This window comes from Vitis riparia, chromosome 7 (genome assembly GCF_004353265.1).
Source record: "Vitis riparia cultivar Riparia Gloire de Montpellier isolate 1030 chromosome 7, EGFV_Vit.rip_1.0, whole genome shotgun sequence".
In the NCBI taxonomy this organism is placed as follows: Eukaryota; Viridiplantae; Streptophyta; class Magnoliopsida; order Vitales; family Vitaceae; genus Vitis; species Vitis riparia.
Genome location: NC_048437.1, coordinates 11,038,105 through 11,058,706, shown reverse-complemented (window position 1 = coordinate 11,058,706; position 20,602 = coordinate 11,038,105). Strand labels below are relative to the sequence as shown.

General features: G+C 33.2%; 3 protein-coding genes across 4 annotated transcripts; 1 reads left to right on the top strand and 2 right to left on the bottom strand.

Annotated features, from left to right (window-relative positions):
* Nucleotides 1-205: 205 nt before the first annotated feature.
* Nucleotides 206-1,695, top strand: LOC117917842. Its single transcript, XM_034834270.1, has one exon. It carries the CDS (start codon nucleotides 291-293, stop codon nucleotides 1,137-1,139), a length of 849 nt encoding a protein of 282 aa, XP_034690161.1. The 5' UTR covers nucleotides 206-290; the 3' UTR covers nucleotides 1,140-1,695.
* A 5,185-nt stretch (nucleotides 1,696-6,880) lies between these two features.
* On the bottom strand, nucleotides 6,881-8,741 carry LOC117919181 (protein NUCLEAR FUSION DEFECTIVE 4-like). The gene has a single exon (XM_034836297.1). The coding sequence runs from the start codon at nucleotides 8,739-8,741 to the stop codon at nucleotides 7,011-7,013; it is 1,731 nt and encodes a 576-aa protein (XP_034692188.1). The 3' UTR covers nucleotides 6,881-7,010.
* Nucleotides 8,742-14,409: 5,668 nt separating this feature from the next.
* Nucleotides 14,410-19,273, bottom strand: LOC117919011 (RGG repeats nuclear RNA binding protein A-like). Of its 2 annotated transcripts, none has more exons than XM_034836020.1 (6): nucleotides 18,972-19,273; nucleotides 16,878-17,643; nucleotides 15,846-15,963; nucleotides 15,590-15,748; nucleotides 15,434-15,493; nucleotides 14,410-14,751 (listed from the first exon to the last, which is right to left on the bottom strand). In XM_034836020.1, exons 1-6 carry the CDS (start codon nucleotides 19,144-19,146, stop codon nucleotides 14,542-14,544), a joined length of 1,488 nt encoding a protein of 495 aa, XP_034691911.1. In that variant the 5' UTR covers nucleotides 19,147-19,273; the 3' UTR covers nucleotides 14,410-14,541. The 2 variants fall into 2 exon arrangements, with proteins under 2 accessions (XP_034691911.1, XP_034691910.1); XM_034836019.1 differs by having other exon boundaries at nucleotides 15,434-15,496; nucleotides 18,972-19,271.
* Nucleotides 19,274-20,602: the final 1,329 nt, after the last annotated feature.

Genomic DNA, 20,602 nt, shown 5'->3' with positions numbered 1-20,602 from the left:
GTGGCCATTTTCTGCTTGATACCTTCGGTATATACCTTTTCTTTTTATTTTCTTCATTAATCCCCGACAACACCAAAAGGCGAAAGAAAATGAATAAAAGCGCTTTTCCCGAATATTCGATTGTAAATTCTCCTATTATTGTATTTAAAAATGGCGGTTTCTTTATAACCCTTTGAGATATTCGCTTCTTTGTTGGTATCAAAAGTTCAAAACTGAGCCATCAGAAACACTTAAAATGCCAAAATTAGCTGCCTTTTGATAAGCACTTTTACCTGAAGAGACACAGAGAGATGGCGGTGTTCGTGAGATCGAAGCGAGTCACTGACCCGCTCGATGATAGAGTGAAAGCGCGAATCGTCGGCCGTGACTCAGTCCCCGTCAGCAGCGGCAGTAGCAGCGACGCCGAGGAAGACTCGCCGTGCCTCTCCGATCTCGTCTACGGTTTCCTTGAGGACTGCGCCGAAGCTCAAACGTCCGAGATGGAATTGGGTTCCGAGAACGACGATGACGACTCTTCGCCGTTCGATCCCACAGAGGTGGTTGCGTCTCTGCTTTATCCGACGGCCAATGTCGATCGGTACCGTACATTGCTTTTCTCGCATGTCTCCAAGGCCGTGGGCTCGCTCTCGTGTCCGAGATCAAACAAGGCGGCGATCCGGCGGAGTGTCGCGGCGGTGCTCAGAGATCTCGGCCACAATGCGGCGGTGTGCCGCACCAAATGGGACGGCTCGGGCGGGCTCACCGCCGGGAACTACGAGTTTATCGACGTCCTCAGATCGGAGAAACGCTACATCGTGGACCTCGACTTCGCCGGCGAGTTCGAGATCGCAAGACCGACCGATCAGTACAAGCGTCTCATCCAAACACTGCCTAGGGTTTTCATCGGTAAAAGCGAGGACTTAAAGAAGATCGTGAAGCTAACGTGCGACGCGGCTAAGAGATCGCTGAAGAGCAGAGGGCTTCACCTGCCACCCTGGAGGAAGAATCGATACATGCAGAACAAGTGGTTCGGGCCTTGCCGGCGTACCGCCACACCAAGCCCGCCTCTAGCGCCGGCATCAACGGAGTTCACCGTGAAATGCCGGTCAGTGGGGTTCGACGCCGTTTCGGACGGCCGTTTCTTTGTGCGTACAAGATGATCATAATCCTTAACGAAAAATAAAATATTGTAAATATTGGTTGTATCGTTTGCTGATTCGAGAACGCGGCAAATCCACATCGTGTTGGAGAGTGGTTGGTGTATAGCACGTGAGTACAGTGAACAGATTGTGATAAAATCTGAATCGTTGAGTTATTAGGATGGGATAGATGTGACTAATGATGGGAGAGGAGCAGTGGATTGGGACGCCGGGTGTGTACAGTTGGGAAGAGCGGTGGAGTGAGGGACACAGGAAGGAAAAGAAGGTGTTTGGATAATGTATTAAATTGGAAAAATAGGAGAGTGGATAAGATATGTCCAGGGCCAGCGATGGCAGGTGAAGTGGTTTACAGAGCCTTCAAACTGAACTCCATCCATTCAGTCAAGAGCCAGACCCTATTTCCCATGTCTTCCAGAGTATTCCATTTGCTTCTTGGATTCATATGTTTTCACCCTCACTCATTACACGCATGGACGGTTCAAATCACTCCCATATGGTCTTCTTTTGAGCCTAAAAACGCTCTCCTAAATTATTACCAAACATACTTTATTTTTTATCTTTTTCGTATGTTTATATTTTAATTTTATTAATTTAATATACAATTATTATTCACGTAAATATAAAAAATATAGATTGAAACTTTTGAATGTCTTGAGGGTTTGAACTTCAATGATTTTTTTTGGAAATGACTTTAAAATTATATGCCCTTATTTATAAGTTTTTATCTATAAAATCATATAAATGTTTTTTATTCGGCTTCGAATTTATTCTCTTTTATTGACTATTTTTAATCTACTCTTAACTCCTTATTGGATAATGATTATTTTTCATGAAATTGTATAATTTTTATTTATACCCATCACCTTACATGTTTTAAAGGAATTCTAATCAACCCTTCCGGTGGGGTTAGTTATACCCATTAATCAAGATTTAATTATAGGGGAATTTAAAGAGTTTATTTATTTATTTATTTTTAATTGAGCTTCCTTTCACGCCACTTAAAAGTTCTTGACTCGATTGATGGAACTACCTAGAAGAGGAATGAATAGGTAGTCCAAGTGAAATACCTCAAGAAGTTTTTATTTTATTCAAATTTTAATTACTTCAATAATTATAATAATTGTGATTAAAAGTTTATCAATCTCCCGCACAAGTAAAATCAATTGCATGAATGAACACCATTTTCTCTTAAGATTAAAACATCCTACTCTTATTTTCAAAAGCGACAATAAACAAATGTAAAAAATTATAATATAAGAATATACAAGATTTATTATGGTTCACTTTAAGAATAATGTTCGCTTGTAGTTGTTATATATTTTCACTATGATGAAATGAAGATTATAAGAATCACAAAACAACTTATACTTTCTAGGCTTTTTCTTTGTGTTTCCTTATATATCTCAATACACTAATATAACCAAGTTGACTACCCTAAATATAACACAATAAGATAATTAAATAAATATGTAAAATCTCCAAAATACCTCAACTTAAAATACCCTCACAGAATTTCGTCTAGGGGGCAAAGCCCCCTTCAACCCCCAGGAGGAGGGTTTACCACCTCCTTCCAACCCCCACGTCAACCTTATTGCAAAGGTTAATCCACATGTTGTCTCTACATAGGGCCAATTTGCATTAAGGTGATCACCATTAAGATAATAATTAGGCTTTACATATCTTAACAATTTCCCACTTGGAAACTAACCCATCATCAACTATCTTTACTTGCATCGACTATAATTTCTCAATCTCAGTAGAGAAGTCCAATTGAAGTTGCGCACAACTCCAATTTCTCAATTGTCACGACTTTTGTCAATATATTAGTTGGATTCCGACTCCCCAAAATCTTCTTGAGTATTAAAACTCCATCTTTTAAAGTTGATCTTATGAAGTGATATTGAACCTATATGTGCTTTGTCTTAGCATGATAAATATGATTCTTTTTAAGATGAATGACACTTTGACTGTCACAATATAACACACTCCACTCATACTTGTAACCTGATTTTTCTAAGAAAGATTGCAACCATATCATTTCTTGGCTAGCCTCTGTCACTATAAAATATTGTGCCTTAGAGCTATCTTCTGCAACTTTGATATCCAATTCACTGTGGTACCACACAGGGTATAAATGCATCATTTAATACTCTTTCTATTGTCTATATTACTAGCCATATCAATATCTACATACCCCTATTAGCCTAAATTCACTTCCTAAAACACAAAATTGAATCTATAGTACCACTTAAATACCTGAGAATCCACATCATTGCCTCTAGTGTTGTTTTCCTGTATTATTCATATATTTACTCAACTCCCACTACATGCGCTATATCTAGTTTGGTGCAAACCATGACATACATAAGATTGTCAATAGCAAAGGCATAAGACACTTTGACAATGTAAACCCACTCTTGCTTAGTTAAGGGTAACTGATCTTTGGATAGTTGGAAATGACTAGCCAAAGGGATACTCATAGGCTTCGCTCCAACTCCAACGATGTTGAATTTGCTAAACACCTTTTTTACATGCTCTTCCTACGATAATGTAAGAATATCATTTTCTTTAGTAGTCCTCATCCCATGGATTTGTTTCGCAACACCCAAATCCTACATTATAAACTCCTTTGACAATTTCTTTGTTTTGCTTGTTGATCTCAGGTATGCTAGCCTTTGTAATTAACATATCATCAACATATAGTAGTAAAATAATGTAGAAACCATCAAACCTCTTGAAATAATATTAATGATATGCCTAATACCTTAAAAAACCATTACTGGTCATGAAGTTGTTGAACTTCTTATACTATTGTTTTGAAGCCTTTTTCAAGCCATATATACTCTTTTGTAGCTTACACACCATTTTATCCTTTCCTTGAACCTCAAAACCTTATGGTAGATGCATGCAAATTTCTTTCTCCAAATCACCATGAAGAAATGTTGTTTTTACAACCATATGCTATAAGTTGTCAATTTGACCATTGAGGAGAAAATCTCTGTGTAAACAATGCCTTCCTTTTGCTGAAGGCCTTTTACCGTAATCTTTACTTTGTACCTCTTGCTATCATCATGACATAAATATGAAAAATATTGATTAAATATTTTGAATGCTTTAATGTGTTTGAACTTTAAGGAATTTTTTATTTATTTATTTTTATTTTTATTTTATGAAAATGACTTTTAAATTATATCTCCTTATTTGTAAATTTTTATCTATGAAATTGTATAAATCTCCATTATTGGCCTTTGAACTTATTCCCTTTTGTTGACTATTTTTCATGTACTCTTAATTCCTTATTCGGCGTCACCTTACATATTTTAAAAGAATTCCATTCAAACCTCTTAATGGGTTAGTTATTCCCATTAAAGATTTGTAGATAGTTTATAAATGTTTCAACTCTTTATGGTTCCATTAATCAAGATTTAATTAATAGGAATAAAAAGATTTTATTTTTTTAATTGAACTTGCTTTGAGACCACTTAAAAGTTCTTAGCTCGATTGATGGAACTACTTAGAGGAGGAATGAATAGGTAGTCCAAGCGAAATACCTCTAGAATTTTTATTTTTATTTTTATTTGGATTTTAATTATTTCAACAATTATAATGATTGTGATTAAAAGTTTATCAATCTCATGCACAAGTAAAATCAATCGCATGAATAGACACCATATTTAACTTGAAAAAACCATCTACCAAGTTTTCTAGAAATTTGTAGATTTAAAATCACAAGAGGTTGAATAATAACAAACAAATTTACTAACTATGAAAGAAATGTACGCAATTTTACGTGATATAAACATGCATATTCACTAGGATCTTATACCAGTTAGCATTTATATAATTCCTTCACATCCTCGACGCAACAAATGTTGCTCCTCCTTAAAGGACACTTGACTTTGTGTTGAGGTTAACAAATTAAATACCCTTCTTTTTCACCTAGGAATTCTTTCAAAATTACTCTTGAAGGTCAAGAGATGGGGAACTAGGATAATAAAGATGGCTACTCCCTTGTTCTCATTTTTACCTCATTGAAAATCATATATTTAAACCAAAAGCCTGGGATATCATTTTGGAAAGCAATTCTTAATTTAGTTCTATAACAATGCCCTTGAAAATGTGAAGAACTATAATAGACAAAATGAGCTCAAAATCCTGGCTAAGAGAAGCCAACATTTGAATGCCTAGGGGGGATGTTCGAACATTGGGGAGGACACTTGAAGATTCTCCAAGGTAGCTTTTGAACACTCTTTAGAATGTTTTTAATAACAAATAATTATTTTTAATAATGCAATAAATAATAATAATAATAATAATAATAATATTTAAAATAATAATAAATCATACAATAATGATAATATTATTAAAATACTAATGTCAATATAAGTATTCATAAAATTATTTCCATTAGTAATAAAAAAAAAAAAAAGAGTAATCAACAAGAGAAATAAAGACAAAAAAAATGGGCCAGGATAATTGAAAAAGTTGGAAAGACAAAAGGAGGGTCATTTTGCCATCTCACCTTTCATGAATTTTCATTGATTTTAAAGATTTCATATCCTCCCCTCCATTACATCCTTTTCAACGAGCTGAAACCTAATCCTCTCAATTGTAATACAACTCAAAGGACTACCATGATTTGATTCCCAATAACATAAAGAAAAGAAAAAAGTAAATTAATTTTTCTACGAAAAGTAAAAACTTAATTTTAAAAAATAATAATTTTTAAATATTATAAAATGAAAAGCGTTACCATTTTTTCTATTTTTTAAAATAAAAAATAAGATTTAAAAAAAAAAATCCAATGTAATAATCCCTGGTCCCTCTCAATCTATCTCTGAGCCCAGTCCAGCCCAAAGAGTAGCCCAGAACTTTTCCCCATATGGAAAATTATTCTTCATCGTCAATTCACAATATGAACATTTGTTCAGAAAACAAGCAAACAAATGGAAACAAAAAGGAATCGATCCATGCAAATGGGAATTATACAAACAAAAATAGACAGCGATGGCCAACTCCTTCTAAGCCCAAGCATGCATCACATACAGCACCAACGCACATCTTTATTCATTTCCATGCATACGTGTATCTAGATTAGCCAAAAGCATATGTTCCTACAGCAAATTAAATAATCTCTTCTCTCCCTTATCACAGGTCATCTTGATCAATATTTTATCCATGACAATATCATAATAGTAATTCAATTTAGTACGAGAGAGAAGCCATTGATTTCAACAAGTGGTTATCATGCTTAGGTGAAGTACTACTGATGTAAAGATGTAAAGTTATCGTATATTGAATTTGGAAAATGCAAGGGTATCGAATTGGTATCTATAGAACTTGTCATTTCAATTATGGAAGATGTATGATGAAATTTAAACCATTAGATGACGGTATAAATAATAGAATCAAGGTATAAAAGAATGGGATCAAACAACGAGACCTTTTATGCATGTGATGCATTATGATTGATCCCTTTTTTCAATATGAACCAAAATTCTGAATTTTATGCGTGGCGAAAGAGTTACCATTATACCATTTTCTATATTCTTTAATATATAAAAATTAATCTTTATTGTTTTGAGCCGGAGTTTCAAATATTATAATAATTAAAACATTTAAAGTGTATCGAGACTAAGTTTTAAATATTATAATAATTAAAGACAATGATTATTAGAGTGTTTTTAGTATTACTTAAAAAATAAAAAATTTTAAGTATTGAAAATGTAAAAAAGCCTCTCTAAATAACTATCAATGAGACTCTTATTCATTGTGTTTTATTAAACTATTACTACTACAAATCACAGAGATAATGCCAAGCAATTGTTTTCCTCCTCGAATATTTAAACCTAACTCCTCCATCCAACAACTCTAACCTTTCACCGCGGAAGAACCGCTGACCACATTGCCGGCCACAGCCATCTCCATCTCCACTGCTTCAGCTTCCTCCGGCCGGAATTTGTTGTAAATATCGCTCTTGTAAAACTCTCTCGTCCTAAGCACAAGGACGAACGACACAAGCGAACCGAAAAATGTAACGGCAGTGATTATAATGAAGGCGAGTTTGAAGCACTCCACCCCACTGCAATTCAAGTCCTCGCCAGGCTTCCTCTGGATTCCCAATACCGCCATCTGCCGCCTTGCCTCTTGGTCGTACAGATGACCGGTGACCCTCACGTTTAGCAGATATGATCCAATCGGGCTCGCAACCGAGCTGAAATTGAACAACGTTGAGTAGTACTTGAGTCCAAAGATCTCAGAAATGATGGCGAAAAGCAATGGCCACTGAGCGCCCAGGCAAAACCCGACTATTATCCACGCAATATAGATGGAATTCTTGAGGTTGAAGGCCATCAGAAGGTATCCAACACACGACAAGAGTTGAATCAACGAGAGCAACACAGGCCTGGGGACTTTGTACTTTGTTAAGATGATTTCAGATACAAAACCGGAAAATACTCTTCCGAGATAGTTCCATATGCTCATCAGCGAAATGAATGTGCTCAGGCTTCGAGTGGAGTACCCAAGCGAAGTACCGATCTGTCCCAAGTTGTCAACAGCCGTTAAAGTCCCTCCGAGACCGCAGATTGTAGTTAGGAATATAAGACACATGTCTATACTAAAAAGAGCTTGAAGTATGGTGTAGTCCTCGCCTCTTTCCGGCGAGCGGAATACGTCTGAGAACCAAGAAACTCGCTTTGGCTCCGTTCTTAGGGCGGATGGTTGCTGTTGTGAAGGCTCATTTACGGCCTGTTTCTTGATTGTCCTGAGATTGAGTTCTTCCTTGATAACAACAACAATGGGGAGAAAAAGAAGGGAAAAAACCAAGGAGGCGCTAAAACCGAACTCCATCTGGTTGAAATGAAGCTGTTTATCGAGTATGATTAGGAGCATGAGAGCACCCGCAAGAACGAGAGAAATGTAGAGGAACTTGTAGAAGACATGGAGCTCGTTCATCTGGCGAACGGGCTTCATTATCCGAATGATCCGGAGAAATGGAAGGGAGATAGCAGCAGGAAGCCAAGCTACAAGTAAGATTAGAGCCTTTGTGTCGTTGGCATACAAGGCATGGAAGAGTTGGGTGATGATAGCAGCACTTAGACCTCCTTGGTACCCTTTCAGGATCCCGAGAACCGGGCCGCGGCTCTCCGGGAAGTTTTTCACACAGGTGACGAGGGCTCCGGTGGTGGCGAAGGACTGAGAATTGGAGCCGATGAGTATGTAGAGGCACATGTGCCAGAGCTGGGGATGAGGAATTTTTCCAGTGACTGCAAGCCAGATCATGAAGTAGCCGAAAAAGTTCATGGCTGCGCTGATTGAGAGGACTACCCACGGCGGCGTGACCTCGTTGATGAGGCCGGCGAGGATGCCGACGTTGGCGCCCAAGTCCTTGAAGAAGCTGAGCAAGTTGAGTGTGGTCTGATCGTAACCGAGAGAGGACTTGATGGCGTTTGAATAGAGGCCGAACGTGGAGTTTGCACCCGAGGCCACGAACATGATAAGGATGGATGCAAACGCCATGAACCACCGGCCGGCAAGGACATCTAGGGTTAGGGCCCGGACCTCAGCCCAACGACCACTACCACCACCACCAACCACCATTTTCTAGGGTGGAACATTCATTACACTCTTCTCATCTTATACCGAAACTTCATGTTTTAGGATTAATTTCAACTACTAAATCCTAATATTTAGAATTAATTTGTTTTAAAAAACTTTTCTCCTTATAAATTCAACATATAGAGTGGTATAAATGTAAAATCCCATTCATCTCTTTGCTTGGTAGTGATTTTGAGAAGGTTAAAAAAGATTTGAAAGTATCTATTAAACCTTGAAAGTATCTTCTTACAAAAATAAGATGTTTTTGACGAACTTTTAAAAATTTAGAAATCTTGTAAGGTGGTGTTTTTTTTTTTTTTGATCTTTTGCTGAAAATAATATATTTTCAGAATTTAAGTTGTTTGTTTTTCTATTTTTCATAACTTATTATAAACTTTTTATAAAATAGAAAAAACTAAAATATGTAACTTTTTCTAAAATAGAAAAAATAATATATTGGTTTTTCTTTACTTTTTAATACTTAATAGAAATAAAATACTATAAAAAACAAACAACCTAATATTTAATATTATTAAACATTAAGTTTCTATTTAGAATTAAGTAAAAAAACAAACACTACCTAAGACTATGTTTGGTTCTCAGGAAATTTAAGGGAAAAAAATATAAAAAAAAAATAGAAGGAAAAAAAATAAAAAAAATAAAAAAAAGTTTAAACTTAATAAATTATTTTTATATGTTTCTTCAAACTTCGTATGACTTATTTCCCTTTATTATATAAAAATTAAATAATTTTAAAATATATAAATTTATCAAATCAAATATAAGAAAATCATTTTCTTTAACATTTTTTTCCCTTTAATACTTTCTAGAACCAAACATAGCCTAAGTAATAATTAGATTATTATCATTTAATAGTTACTTTTTTAAAAAAAATCATATTTTTATTATAACATATTATCAAAAACATTATTAAAAGACTTTTTTTTTTATATTATTTTATATCTAAATATTAAGTAATTTAAAAAAAAAAATGTTTTTAATGAAAATGCTATATAAGTTCAAAAGTATTTTAGCCATACATTATATTTGTTTATAAATATTTTAATAATTGAAAACGATGGATAAAGACACACACTAAAACAAGGGCATAACAACAATAGGTTTGAGGTAGTTCTCTTTGGACATAAATGAAAGTAGAGAGGGACACCATATGAAGGATTGGAGTATGACAAATGGATTTCTTATACAAAACTTAGATTTATGGCAATTTAATAGAACTTGGTTTTTCTTCGGTTACGTTGAAAAATGAATAAAGGTAAGATGAAATAAACAGAGGCAATAAACGACTGCAAGTAAAAAAATTTGCCACAAAAATCATATGCCTGTAATTCCCAATAATTCGAAACTTAGAGTTTATTTGACGACGATTTTAGGAAGTGTTTTTAACCTTTGTAATACTTAGAGTGCGTCTGGAAGTAATTCTAAAAAACATTTCTAAAATTTCTAATACTTGAATGATAAAAATTTTCAAGTATTAAAAATATTAAAAACGCTTTCTAAAATCACTATTAAACAGGTTTTTACAGTCCGTTTGAGAGTGATTGTAGAAAATGTTTTTAACTTTTCTAACACTAGAAATTTTTTATTTTTCAAGTATTAAATTTTTTTTTTTAAAAGTTTCTTAGAATTGTTGTCAAACATACTTTTAAAAATTTTTATCTTTCAAAAATTAAAAAAGCTAGAAATACTTATTAGAATCGTTAATAAACCTACTCTTAAGACTTTTTAGTGTCTTTGTGTATATTTCTTATTCTTTGTTTTTGAAAACAACATAATACAAGTAACCCTAATTGTAAAATACAAGAAATTTTAAAGATTTAAGGTTGGTTTGATCATGTTTTCTAATACTTGTTTTTCAAAACAAATTTCAAGTTAAAGAACAAAAAACATTCTTTTAGAATTTTACAAAGATGAGAAATTTTGGCAAATTGTTTTTAAAAATAAAAACCAAAAAATTTATTAGGATAATTTGCTTTTAAAAATAATTTTCTATTTTCAATTTATAAAAACATTTTAAATTTAATTTATATAATATTAATTAAATTTAATTCAAGTCTTATTAAAAATGAAATTAGTTTTATAATTATAGATAAATATTTTTTTTAGTAAATATGAATAATAACATGATAAATTATATATATATATATATATATATATATATATATATATTATAAAAATATACTATGTTAATGTATATTAAAAAATATGGATTTAACATCTTTATAAAAACCTAACTGATTTTGAGAAAATAAAGGCTAATCTTAAACGAGCAAAACACCCAAGAGGGGGGAAAGGGAAGGGGAGGGGGTGTGAATTGGGTTTTTTTAATTTTTTTTTAACACAACAAATTCAAGCACAATAGAAACAAATATAAAGAGATAGAGTTAGAGAAATCAAATTCAGATTTTATAGTGGTTTGACACTTCCTTGCATATATCCACTCTTCTCAAGCTCCTAATCGAGTGAAGGTTCCACTAACTTGAAGCTTCAATCAAACTTCTAATCTCCTTTATACTTGGATTCCGGCTCCAATGAACTCTTACACAATCTCTTTAAGATTCAACTCACTTGAAGGCTTTAACACTCAATTTTACAAGAATGAATCCCCCGACCTAGCTTAATAATAACTCAAATACAAATCTAAGCTAAGATGAATCACAAAGGTGTAATAAAGGATATGCAAGTGAAGATTTAATTTACCAAGAAAGAAATGAGAGCTTTTAAGGCAAGAATAAGTGGGTAGACAAATAAATGCAGATGTTCTCTACTTCATAAATGAAATAGAGCTCTCTATTTATAGGTTTTTAACCTCGGGAGCCAAGAAAAACAAAAAGCAGTCTCAACCGATCAAGCTAGGGGTCGACCGGGAAGGAAGATACCTCGACTGGGAAGGAAAGGCTACTGAAAGAGAGAGAGTGTTTTTTGCACTCCTCAACCTGACCTCAACTGGGTAAAGGGAATCGGTCGGTCGGTACCTTGGTCGATTGAGCCGCTTGGCCTGATCGGTTCAACATTTTAGGCCCGAAAATCTATTTTTTTCTCTTCTAACACTTAGACAAGGTCTTTAGGTAAATTAATATGCCAATTTTGAAGTAATTTGCTTAAGGTTCATTTGATTAAACTCAGGTTTTGATGGAAATAAAACTTTAAAGAATAAATCGAGTTTTTGAAAGATCCATGAAATGATATGTAAAACCTAAGTGCACCCATGCATTCATCTTATATTTGTTTCCTATTATTAAAGGTCTTCCAAATATCTTGATATTACATCCATTAGGTCTTTTGATAAATTTCCAAATTAATACTTGAAATTCTTAATAATTCAAACCAATTAGTAACTTAACCATGATTTGTTATCATCAAAACCTAATTAGGAGAACCCTTGGGCTAACAATTTTTTTTTTTGTTAAAAATGAGTAATAATAATAATTTAAAAACAATAATTTTAATTATATTTTATTTAAAATAAATAGGAATAAATTTTAATTTTTTTTTAATATATAAATGATACATTTTTTTTATCACATGTATACATTTAGTACTCAAATACCAATACAATATTTTAGAAGGTTTTGATTTAATATGCAATTAATTGGATCGTTTTTTGGAATTCCAAATCATTTTTAAATTTTAAAAGGTTAATTAAATAATTTAAACTATTAATTATGTTTCCTCATATAAATATAAAGTAACAATATCTATAAGACGCATATTCAATGCTTTTGAGACGGCTAAATTAATTAAATATCTACATGTGATTGTATCCATCACAAGATAATATGTTTCTTCATGGTCAACACTTGATCTTTATGAAAAACCTTGAGCTAGAGTCTTACTTTATGTCTTGTGATTTTATTTTTCTTATTGCACATTCTTACAAATACCCATTTGTGTATGAAAGGTTTGACGACTTTAGATGTGTGGACTACTAGTCCAAATACTTTTCATTTTCCCAACGGGTTTAATTCTATTTGGATAGCCTCTTTCCTTTTTGGTCAATCTTTTCTATGTTAACATTCTTCCACACTTTATGGTTGAGAGTTATTATCATTTCTTACTATGTCAATGACCACTTAGAAATAGAATATATTATCTATTTCAGTTTCATTTTTCTCATGAATGTAAATAACTAATTGAGAACTTATCATTATTAGATACTTATACTTTTTCAAAAGCTAATTAGATAATATGTGCCTCTTTTAAAGCTAAAATAACAATGGCAAATTTGTTAAAAAAATCTTTTCAAATAAAAAATAAAATTAATTTTAATGATTGATTTTTCTAAAAACATTTTTGGAAAGAAGACTTCTACCAAAAACACTTCAAATAAAAATATTATTAGTTTTTTTAAGAGTGCGTTTGTGAGTAATTTTAAAAAGCGTTTCTAATATTTCTAACACTTGAATGATAAAATTTTCAAGTATTAGAAATATTAAAAATACTTCCTATAATTAACATCAAAGGTGCTCTAAGAGTGTTTTTAAAAAACACTTCTGCCCTAAAAAGTTATTTTGAAAAAAAAGAAAAGTATTTAACAAAATTTAAGAAGTATTTTTAAAAATTTTAAAAGTTCCTAATAGTGTTTAAAATCAGTTATAGTGTTTTTTTTGAGAAAACTTGATAGGTGATTCTTATTAAAACACTTTCAAAAAATCACTTGAAAATTTTTAATGATCTTTAAAAATTTTATCCAATATATCTAAAAAAATTGTCCAAATATATGAAAGTTGTTAAACAATTCAAATACCATTTTTACCATAATAAGTATTTATTTGAAAATAATTATCCCTTAAAAAATAATACATTTTATAAAAAGATAAAAATATAATTTAACTCTCTTTAAATTTCACTTAAAAACAAATAAATAATATCTAAATATGCCCCATTGTGTGGCCTGCTTTTAGAAATTTATCCCAAATGAGTTTTGCCCATATAATAAAATTATTGTAATCCTCTATTACTATTTCTTAAATTCACACCCATTTCCTCGTCTCCATTGTAAGGAGTATTTCTTCTCCTTTCTTTTTTTTTGATTTTTTTTTTTTTTTTACATTTGCTATTGATTTTTGTGTTTTAAATTGTGGGTTGTTGCTCTTGCTTTTCTAATGAAGGAAAATGATATTGTTAGGATAAGTTCCGTTGAGAAAAGGAAGGAGAAGTTGTTGTCAAGGAAGGGTTACTCGCTAAATAACAGAGACGGAAGCAAGGCTAAGACAGGAGTGTTGCCATCATCCTAAGAACTCCCAACATATGACAGGAAAGTAACAAAAAGTTATATAAAGATAATAAAGGTTAAGGGAACAATAGGGAAGAAAAAGTTATTCGCTCTTACAGCCTAAAGGTATTACCAATAAGTCATCCACAAACTACAACCTACCAACAACCAACTATACATATATAAATGATGGGTGAACCGCTCAAATAGCCTTTAGTAGAGTCGGTCTACTCAAACAAAATAAAGGGATCATATTCCCTAGAAAATGCATTCCAATCTTATTTGTCACAATGTTTGGATTATAATTAAAAAAAAAAAAGAGAATAAGACGTGATAATTCGTTCTTGCAAAACCTAAAACCTACTCATGTAAATATTTTGATTCCTCTCTTGAATACCATCATTTCCATTCAATTCCTATTTCCTACTCAGCATGTACCAAAAAGCACCTCAACATTAATATAAACGAAAATCAAATTAAGCTCGTATTATTAAACCAAAACCAAAATTTTCAATCTCGCCAGAAAATGAACCCAATTCAACAATAACACCACCGGACTAACAAAATTTAGTGCTTCAGAGCTCCTCCAAGCACCGGAAACTGGAATTGATCTTCAATGCAAGGTGCAGGTGCAGGAGCAGGGGCAGCCTCCACCGAATCTGCCTGGATTTCTTCCTCAGGCCTAGCCTTCTCCCTCTCCCTCTCTTCACGCCATCGTCTCCTTGGTGGCCGCCTCCCACCTTCAGCTGGTTTCAGAAATTCATCAATGCTTATAGCCTGCAAGGAAGGAAGGATAACTTTGGTAAAACCATGTAGTTCACGAGCTTGTTAAAATAGAATGAATTGAATATGGGGACGACATGAATGACTTCAACTACCCAGAAACCCTTAATAATTACATGAAACCATCTATAGAGATGGACCAAATAAAAGGAGTGATAAATTTATATGAACATATTTCAATTTTGGTAGGCCTCACACAACCAGCCTACTGCTCATGAACATGGTGCATGCGACCCTCCAGTTATCAAACAAGGGCAATGAGTTATTGCTGCAAACAGTACTATTTGAAGACTACAGCCTATTTGAGTGAGCTTCTTAAATGCTGAAAACATCATATCTTTTGAAGGGTGTATGTATGGAATCTGGATATTACTCTCAAATGTTCCACATCTTTTACTTGTCACCACAAAACTCAGAAGCTTATTCTAAACAGGCCCCCACATATACTGAGAACCTACTAGCTAACTTAGGTGCCCAACATAGTTGAGAAATAACCCAGATGCACTAGTGCACACTAGAGCCAAGATCATAGCAAAACAGATGTTCAGAAGAAAACATACACATAATTGATCAGTCATCGAGGAAATACATATATGCCTATGGATTTAAAGAACACAAAATGTAAAACAGTTTCAACAAACTAGAGCAGCATGTGTATAACATAATTATGTTTTACCTTGTGAACTTTTTCCTCCTTGTCAAAGCTACCATTCCTTTTAAGCTTGTCATTCTCAGTCTTCTAGAAAAACACAATTCAAGGAAGCTTATGAATTCATATTCATGACAAATGAAAAAGATCAATATACCAACAGAAGAAAACAAAGTCACACACCAGCTTGATGAAAAGGCTGTCCTCTTTCTTCTTCTCTATTCGTTGCATCGATTCAAATTCCTTGTCAAAGATGACTCTTTTTCCCTCGGTTTTTTGTAGGGCTGGCAAGTTTTTCCTCTTTTCAAGAAGCTGCTTCTCGTATTCTCCCAAAGTCATTTGCTGTAAGACAATTAAATCATCAAGAAGAAAAGATCAGAATTTTAGTGCCCACAATGCTACATTAATTTCAACATTTTGCAGTGTCCCGAATGCTTACATTTTGTCTTTCCACTGCAGCCCTTTTTCTTTCATCTGCATCCTTTCTTGTTTCTGGTGCAAGTTTTCCCTGTCCAGGCTCAGCACCATTGGATACTTCAGTAGTCGCAGTTATATTCCTGCTCCAAAAGGTTCAGGTTGAATGGTGATAAGAAATGCATAATGAAAGAACAAATGAAATTTCACAGAAGAAACAGTTAAAATAAGTATGAGAGTAGGGCAGAAGTCTGTACGAAAAGAAGTTAAACAAACCTTAAGTTAAAATTAATAAGAAGCTGAGGGGCATGGCATGAGAGAATATAGACTAGATCACTTGACCAAAATAATGAAAAATTTATAGGATGATTTACAAGCATTACGGCATCCCTTCCTGCCCATCACACATCAATAAACAGAAAGTTCACATCCATAGCCATTATTTAAAGTAGGAACCAAAAGTCTGTTCTTATGCAGCAAGCATGTAGGACAAGGTTCATTTGCTACTAAAAAGACGGTAGAATATTGGTGGTTTAGGAGTTTGTAATAAGAGTAAATTAAGAAATCCAATAAAAATAGTTTCCATTCAAAATCGAGATTGGATGCACCACCGGTGCAAATCTAGTTTTGCATAGGGAAACAAGATATAATAACAGGTGGCCACCAAAAAGGGACACAACCCAGGTATATAAAGGAAGAATATGACTATATGAGTAGCACACCCATCAAAACAAAAGAACTAAAAAAATGAAAAACTGTACAGCCCTTGTACTAAAGCCAACCTATCAATAACATCCGTAGAGTTCTAGATGAGCATACAAACAGAGTTAAGAAGTAAGCTTGCAGCTCCGATTGTCATAAATGTAGTCTTACCAAAAATTTTTTGAATAGAAAACTTAAACTAGCACCAGCAATACCAAAGGACCATATAACACAGACTTCATAAAAAGCTAATAAGACAGGAAAAACAAATACCATTTGACTAACAACAAAAATTAGATCAACAAAAACAAAATAATAGTTCAAATAAAGGAGGAGCTATATAATTAACTCTTACCCTTCAGGCCCGCCACTGTTGTTATTGTCATTGATTTCATGCTCTTTATTACCATGATCGCCCTCCTTTGTTTCATGGCTATCACCTTCCTCTTTTTTGGAGAGGTCACCCTCCTTTTCAAAGTTATTCAACATGTCACATTTTTCATGATTCAGTTCTTCACGTCTACCATTAAACTGACCCTCTCCACTCCTGAATCCGTTATTTCCCCCGCCATATCCTCTTTTATCACCACCAGTCCGATTCCCATTTCTAAATGTTTTCTCACCATCTTTTAAGGATTGGCTCCCTCTTCCATATCCTTTACCATGATACTTATTCACCTGTTCCCAACCACCATCATCATCATCATTTTGTCCTTGGCTTTTAATTTGTTCATTTTCAATTTTGATTTGATTACTATCCTCAGGCTCATGATTTTCATTCAATACTCTTTCTCCACCACCCCCACCGTGCCTCCTTTCATCAACAGCATTTCCATAAGAATCCCTCCCGTAATTCCACTGATAACCATTTCCAGTTCCACGGTTCCTCTGATAACCATTTGCACCCCCGTAATTCCTCTGATTACCACCAACCTCATCATTATTATTCTGATAACCATTAGATCCACCAGAACTCCGCTGATAACCATTAGATCCTCCATAGCTCCTTTGAAAACCATCAGCACGCTTGTTCCCAGATTGTTCAATGCCATTCCCATCCAGACCATTCCTTCCTGAACCACGACCGCGACCTCCTCTTCCTCGGCCCCTTTCACCTCTCCCTGGAATAAATTAAGAACATTATTGGCAAAGCCAAATAACAATTATGGAAAATGTGCAAACCACATACATTAACAGAAATTAGAGAGGCACAAAAATAAAAGAGATTTTGTTTTTTCCTGTGGACATCAAATGTGAGAAAACCCTAAACATTATCTTCACAAATATAAACATATTCTAATGGGAAATTCCCAAAAGAAATCTTTGCACTTTCAGCTCCATAAAAAACAGAGCTTAACCAACCTTAATTTACGACACATAAGAAAGGAGTTTTAAAATCAACGAACATAAGAATAGAAGAAATGCATTCCCTTTTGACAACAAAAACATGACCTTCACAACCAGCTAGGGCACTGTAACTTAAAAGGGTATATTCCACTTGGGTATTTCTAGCACTACCCCTCGTGTTCCCCACCATTCTAAGTGGAACATTTGTAAAGCTAGAATTTAAAAAAAAAAAAACAATTTAGTTAAAATCCAAGATTGATTTTTGGGACATCCAAAAGGGCATTACAGCAAATCCACATCTTAAAATTACGCCCATCAAATACATAAAAAAATGTGATGAATCAAATACATAAAAAAAATATGATGAATCAAATACATAAAAAATATGATGAATCAAATACATAAAAAAAATATGATCGATGTTCTGATCAACTCTAGGCACCAGAACTCCACAGAATCCTTGAATAAGTATTAAAAAATAAGATCACATTCAAACAGCCTAAGATTTGAACTTTCCCTTCCTAACACAGTATCTTGGGAAACAACTCACAATCAAAAGACGAAAATAGATATACATTCAAAATCAAGAATAAACAGTGAAAAATAAAATCAGAATACATATTTTGGAATTTTCTATACCTGCTATCAACAACAACATCCTCTATATACAAAGAAAATAGATTGATTTCCACATTAAAACTGTCGGGTTTGATCCTGACAGACAATTCCATCGCATAGAGTGTACTTGTTCGAAAAAATCAGAGGCAACTATGGCTTGAGCCTGTTCAAAGACCTTAGCCCAGAGTTTGTTCATAAGATTTATCATTACAGCCTGCATTTAATTAAAACACACGCACACATTCATACAAGCCCTAGCATGTCATCTTTCCCTACGCATTCGTCTCAATATTCTCAGAAAGCCAACAGCCCACAAACAAAAAACAAAAGCACATGTAACAGGCCCAACTTTTTCCTCACAGTTTCCCACGAACCAAACAAGCCCACAAACGCGAATCAGAAAACAAAACAAAGCAAAGCAAAACAAAACAAATGCACAAAAGGATTCAAACAACAAGATCAGACAAACAAAACAAACGATCACCAGAATCAGTCTGCTTCACCGGAAACTTCGGCTCCTCCGCCTTCTTCACCGACGGCGGCAGTGACCGGGGGACGGCGGCCGCAGCACCGGCCTTGGAGGCGACGTGGGCGACGAGGGTGGAGACATCGTCGTCCTCCTCGTCGCCCAAGAGAGCGAACGGGTTGATGATCGACATTTCGATCGCAGGGATATCAGGGGACGAAACCAACACCCTAGAACCCTAGAAGAGTAATTTCTCAGTCCTCGAAACCCTGCACCCTGGGTTTGAGAAAAGGGCGTGGGCGTTTGGAGGGAAGAGAACGAGTGTTTTATTTATAGGGGGAGAGGAGAGAGTGAGAGTGCGTGATTTCAAGGCTTAGGTTTGATTTTTAGTTTTGCGTGTGGAGCAAGGCAGGGTGGTTTTTCAGTTCTAATTACTTATGCCGGATTCCTTTCCTTTTTATTATCTATTCATTTATTTATTTTTATTGTCATATCAGGGATTATTAGATTTATTTATAAATAATGAGTAGACTTTTTTTTATTAAAACTTTTAATTAAAGTGGATAGGCATAAGTGAATTTACGATAAACCAATTTAATAACTTATAACGACTTAATAATTTAATTTAAGTTATTAATTAAATTAAGTATGTTTAATAAAATAATTTAATGATATGACTTAAAAGTAAAAAATAACTTTTAGTAATAAGTTAAAATAATTAATTTATTATTAAATAAATATCTTCATTTTACTTTTTATCATCATCAGGTACCCTAATTACCTCTATGATCATTTTTACTACTCGACGAACTTCATTGTTATTTGATATTATTTTTCTTAATTATACTTTATGATAATAAATATGTAAACTTTGATGATTTAAAATAATTTTATCAAACAACCTTAATACTTAAAGTAAGAATTAAGTTATAAGTTTTAAGTAAATAACTTAAATATAATTTAACTTAAAGTCAATTTAAGTCATTAAATAATAAATATTATGTTTTAGTCATTAAGTAATAAGTATTATATTTTACCAAACATCCCCTAAGTGTGAGACTACGCATTACATAAATACTCTTGTTAACACCTACATGTTTATCCCATAGACTTTTTTAATATAATTTTTTTTATTAAAAATAAAATCTTGATAGGTTTTTATTCTCGAAAAATTTGAGGGAAAATTTGAAAGAAAGAAAATAAAAAAGGAAAAGTCAAAGAAAAGAAAAAGTGAAGAAAATAAAAAATAAGTTTAAATTTAATAAATTATTTTTATATGTTTTTTCAAACTTATTTTACTTGTTTCTTTTTATTGTAGCAAGATTAAATTATTTAAAAATATATAAATTTTAAATTAATTTTAATTATATTTTATTTTATTTTATATTTTTTAGAATAAAACCAAATATGAGAAAATCATTTTACTTAACATTTTTCTTTCTTTTACTAATATTTTTAAAACAAAACATAACCTTACTAGTTTAGATATAATTTAAAAATATTTGCAAATAGTACAAGAAAATTCCTAAATTTGCAAAAATAATCTCTACTTATTAAGAATCATATTATAATATTGTACATACAAAATTTTCTCAAATAAGAAAATTCTTAACAAATCGTAAACTTAATTTATTTATGAAGTTTGGAAC